Source organism: Octodon degus, unplaced genomic scaffold (genome assembly GCF_000260255.1).
Source record: "Octodon degus isolate 3935 unplaced genomic scaffold, OctDeg1.0 scaffold00040, whole genome shotgun sequence".
Classification (NCBI taxonomy): Eukaryota; Metazoa; Chordata; class Mammalia; order Rodentia; family Octodontidae; genus Octodon; species Octodon degus.
The window spans coordinates 8,104,220-8,109,754 of NW_004524616.1; the positions used below are offsets into that span (position 1 = coordinate 8,104,220).

The 5,535-nt window shown below is 36.8% G+C and overlaps 1 protein-coding gene across 1 annotated transcript in view; it reads right to left on the bottom strand.

The window, feature by feature from the left end:
• Positions 1 to 5,535, bottom strand: part of Adamts19 (ADAM metallopeptidase with thrombospondin type 1 motif 19) — a 319,655-nt gene that overhangs the window by 257,207 nt on the left and 56,913 nt on the right. Inside the window, exon 3 of the mRNA XM_023715358.1 lies at positions 1,632 to 1,797. Within this exon, the coding sequence (XP_023571126.1) occupies positions 1,632 to 1,797 (166 nt within the window). The remainder of the gene's footprint in view (positions 1 to 1,631; positions 1,798 to 5,535) is intronic.

The window sequence follows — 5,535 nt, forward strand, 5'->3', positions numbered from 1 at the left end:
ATATCAGGAACAGCATGTGCCCAATATGAACTGTGCAATTAAGTTTTATTAACATGTTAAAGCTGAGAATTTTCTAAAAGAATGTATTCTGTGCATAATGGCACATAAACACTGCCTTGTGGCCTCTGTGCACGTGAGGAATTAGAACAGCTGGAACTTGCTAAGATTCAAAGGTTACGGAGTGCAGATTTCCACTGTAATTCATACAAGGCTATCTCCTTAAACAGAGTATGTCCAAGTTTTGCTGTTCATTTTGTCATCTCCCAATACAAAAGCTTTGCCTGCTTGCTTTCTGTCAGATGCTGTAACTTTCTACCAGCAGTTGCTATCCCCTTTCCTTTGAAACTTCTTCCATTAAAGAATAGAGTGTGTTTTATTTAAATTTGTTTGATTGTGTGAGTTGCATATTATAAATGGAGATACTTAACTACTTGTGAAATAATACTTGTACTGAGACTGTGACTTTCCACAAAAGAAAATGCAATTCACAGTTTATTATGAGATAATTATATTCTAAACAGAAACATGCTACAATATTTTCTAAAGCTATTACTTCACAATTGATAATTTAAATATTTACAGTCTCAGAAATGATAGTGTCACAGTTCACATACTTAGCCTACTTGCAAAGCCATAATTTATTTTAGAATTAATATCTTGGCCCTGTATTAACACCTAATTTCAAATCTGTGAGCTGAACTTTAAAGTCATTACACTGGAAATCCTTCAGTGGATTTGTATTTCTTCATTGTGGAAACATTTTTCATATCAGCAAATACTGAGATATCTGGACTAGAGGGCAAAAGATTTTCCTAGGGAAATTTACAACTTCGGTCCTGGAGTTCTAACTTTAACGTACTATTTATGTGTAAAACAATCCTCTTCTTAAGCACTTGTACAAATGCCACTGATTTCTGAGTGAAGGATGTAGGAAAGCACACAAACCAGTCATCTTTATTTATTTCCCTGAAGGATTCCAGACAAAAAAAGAGAGGAGGATTTCCTGATTAGGACGGAGTCTTTGAGAAGTTCCAGATTTATGAGAGTCACACAGTGAGAATAAAATTCAAAAAGGATAAATCATTACTCTTCTTCCTATGCTGCTACTAATTTTAAATTCTAAGATGATTTTTTCATAAGGTTTTTGGGTTTGTTTGTTTTTTTTTTAACAGGATGCTTCTAGTCAAAGTAAAGAGATATCTGTGATATTCTCTTTAAGGTGGACTAAAATAAGGCTATGAGCTCACAGTATTCAATTTCAGAAGATCTGGAATTTTCTCAGTCTCATTTCTATTCCTGGAAGTAAAGAATACCCCATAAGGAACACTTGACAATGGAAGTTAATTACGGGTCATGTTATACGGCAGTCTCTGAACTCTTTATGAGTTTCCATTTTCTGATAGTAAAGTATAGCTCTTCACAGGAAGCTAAAAGATAACTCTAAAAGGGACATGTGTAACTGTTCCTCCTAAAGGAGATTCCAGACTACAAATAGAGCTAGTTCATCTAAGGGGTGGGGGGTGGCAGGAAGACAGCAAGAGAAACAAAAGGAGGAGAAGAAAAGGCAACAGTTTTGGACAGCCTCATCTCAGGCGGCATACTAAATTAAGTCCTTTAGGGGAAAGAATTACCTGAAATGATACCACAGTAGTGACTGTGAAGTGTTGACTTCTCTGCGACTTTTTGCTCCACGGATCTCCTCTGCCTATACACACGGTGCGGGTGACCTGTTATGGCCACTGTGTCATTAAGTGGTTCAATAAATATGAAGTCCTCGTTCAGCTGTATAAATCCCATCTGGAACATATAACACAGAAGATGTGTAAGAAACACCACGGGCCATGCTGCTTTTAAGATCTTTGAATTCACACATTCTACTTAACATACGCACACAGAATCTTCTGGCGGAAGTATTTTAGCAACGACAGCAGTCAGGTAACCATTTTGCCCTCTTACTACTTCGCAGTTACGTATATTATTGCAGTAGTATAAATTCACTCACTGAGCCTTAGCCAGTGTGGATGGGATAAGCAACAGATGTACAGCGAAAGATCTGGAATGTCAAAGGCTAAGTTGGGGAGGCCCCGGGGAGTCACTTACTTGCGCAGCCTGTACAGACGGAGCAACGCTGCTTTTCATTGCATATTCTGCACCGTCCAATTTTTTGAAAATCACTATTTGGTGAAGTGAATCACGAAAGATTGCAAAGCAAAAACAGGAGACGGAGCATCGGTACTTCAATACAAAAGAGTCGCAGAGTCTTCTAATTAGTTTTAAAATCTCCATAGGTAAATTAAAGAAAAAAATGAAACATTTCTTACATAAAAAAGTATGTTTGTTGCCATCCCATTGTGGAGAGAGTTAAAACATGGTAATGATCATTAAAAAGAAAACAATAGGTAGCACTTTGGTGATATATTAAAGCTAAGTCTAGTTATTTATTTCTTTCCTTTTCAAAAATATAAATGTATATTACTAGGGAAAGTCCCATGTGGAAAATCATAATATGAATTGACTGTTTAAATTTCATGCTATGTAATATATAAAGAATATATTTAAATTTTCTTTTTAGAAAATATTTGTGAAGAAGTATTTGTTGAGTAGGTCAGTGAGGTAGCTCAGCAGACTATGAACCTGCTTAGGCAAGTGCAGGGACTAGGGCTTGATCCCCAGTACAGCCCCTGAGCATGCTGAGCTGGCCTCTGACACCGGGCATGGTGGCACATGCCTATAACCCCAGTCCTGAGCAGGCTGAAAATAGGAGGATCACTATGGGTCTGAGCTGCATGCTGAGACACTACCAATCACAATAAAAAGACAAAAGAAAAGTTAATTAAGTGACTGATTCTAAATATCCCCCCTTTTCCCATTTTTCAAGCTACTACCTTCAAATTTGATTTTTTTTATTTTAGAATATATTGTCTATATAGAATGACCAAGTAATAAGCAATGTGAACCTAAATTTATTCTGCTGTGAATTAACATTTCAAGGTAACTTAAAGGTAAATTTTAAAATCCTAACTAATTTCATTTACTTGAATTATTTATATTTCTAATAAAATTCAAGAACCAGAATAAAATTAATCAAAATTTCAAGAACTAAAATAGCTATTATACCACTTTTATATTCCTCCCCTCTGCCCTCTCCTCCTTCTTGTCTGTGTTTTTCTCTCTCTGTCTCATACACACACACACACATACACACACACACCCCTCACTCATTGAGGGTAGGAATAAATACAAAAAAGGTATACTCTAACGTACTCTAATACCCTTTAAAAATATTAGGCATATCACGTCGGCCCTGAGCTACTCACACTGGCACTCGCCTATAATCCCAGCTCCAGGGAGGCTGAGACAGGAGGGTCACTGCAAGTCTGAGCTATAGAGGGAGGGTCATTGCAAGTCAGACCCTGTACCAAAGAATAAATAAATAGGCTAAAAAAATTATGCATATTCATTTTTGGACCAACTGCTTTTTTTCTGTAACTTTAGTATGACTTTCAATGACTTATTTTCCATTCATATTTTACTTTTCTCAAATTTGAAAGTAGGCTGAATTATAAAGTAATTACATAAAACCTAGGAATGTCTCCCTAGGTCTTAATTTGATTTTTTAAAAAAAGAATATTAAATAAAAAGTATTGCCTAAATGATCATTAAAGACATACAACATCTATATAAACTGAGAATAAGCAGTTCTCCTTTATGTGTCCCTGAATTAGATTATAAAAATATACAAACATGTTATTATTATGTTATTTTATTTATTTATTTATTTATTTATTTATTTATTTATTTATTGTGTGTGTGTGTGTGTATGTGTGTGTGTGGCCAGCTCAGCACACCAGGGGGCGGGGCTGGCTGGCATGTGGTGCTGGGGGATTGAACCGCGGTCGCTGCATTTTTGCTTAGCTTGTTCTAAGTAGGTGCTTTAGACCACTGAGCCATCTCACCAGCCCCTATTATTATGTTATATACTAGCAAATTGTTGAGATGTACTCAGTACTTAAAATCACTAACGGAAGTATCACTGATGTTTAAATTTTGTGCCCAATTAGAACACATCAGCAATCATGTGGACTGCCCTGAAATCATAAATTTGTGATTCCAAACTTCTTTCAACAGATTATAAACATAGTTAGGTTTATAACAAGAAACCTTATAAAATTTAATTGTGCTATATAATATAAAATTTAATGACTCCAAGAATAGATTCTGGACTTAGCCTATTTGGATTCATAACTTACTGTCAGCTATGTAACTATGAGAAATTTACATCAACTTTACACAAAAGCTTCATAGGGTTTTTGGCGGGTATTTTTTGAAACATATGTAATATACCATTATCATGGAGTCTAATAATGAATGTTTGTCATTATTTTTATTGTAACAAAATAAAATTTATTTCATTCAATAACCAAATTAAATATAAGGGCTCAAGTTTGAATGTAAACTAAATCATTATTTAGCACATTAAGTATGTGTGAAGCAAATGTTTTGTTACAGTATTTAATTAAGACTAAAAAGCTTCATGATGTAACATCTTATATTAGAATTTTATCTACAGACATTTTTAAAATAAGAAGGCCACTTTAAAAAATAGATTAGTTGTAAGTGGTGACCCCCTGAACACATCTACCGTCTGGCCACTGTGTGCCAGGCTCGTTCCCTTCTGCAGCACATTGAACACCAACTGTCACAGAGTGCAGAAAGGGTCCAGAACACCACCTTATGGCACAAAAAATGTCCCAGCTTTAATCTGAGGTTCACTTAGATTGGAGCAGAATTGCAGTCTCGAGGTTTTCAGAGTCTCCAGGAAGAGCTCATTTTTTCTTTTAACAAAATAGATTGTTTTATCTACACTATAATTTTATGAACCACAGTAGGAGGTGAATCTGTATGAGCCTCTCACAAATGTCCCTGAGATCTATAGCCCACAATTAGGTAGTGTTGTAGGCAGCTGAGTTAGATCAAAATATTACAGGCGATCAGACAGGGCTAGGCCCTCTAAGGAGCCAGTGCAGAAGAGAAGGTGCCTCTCAGCTGTGGGAGAGATGGCACCCCTGCTGTGAGCCAGACTTGGAGAGGAAGGACCAAGCAAATGCACCCTCATCCCTCCCTAGGGATAAGCATCAGACATTGATATTCTAAATAGGTCTCTATCCTCTTGAAAAGGCCATGAAGAGCTACTAACCAAGCCCTACAGGAAAGCCCCTGCTGTTGTATTCCTGTCCTCTTGCTATGTGACTTACTTCCCCATTTGATTGGGATTTAGTCATTTTTACCTGAGCAGTTATGCTTGTGATCTTATTGGCTGACCACTGTTTTGTCCCACCTCATGCCCACCTTGAGATTTCCCATTTTTCCCACCTTAGACTCACCTCACATCATGGATTTGCTCTATAAAAATCTCTAGAAAAGGCAGGGTCCTTAGCAACCCTCTCGGGACCCCTTCTGTCTGTCTGTCTGTCTATCAGTCTCTGTGTTTGTCTGTCTCTCTCTCTGTCTCTCTCTGTCTCTCTCTCTCTGTCT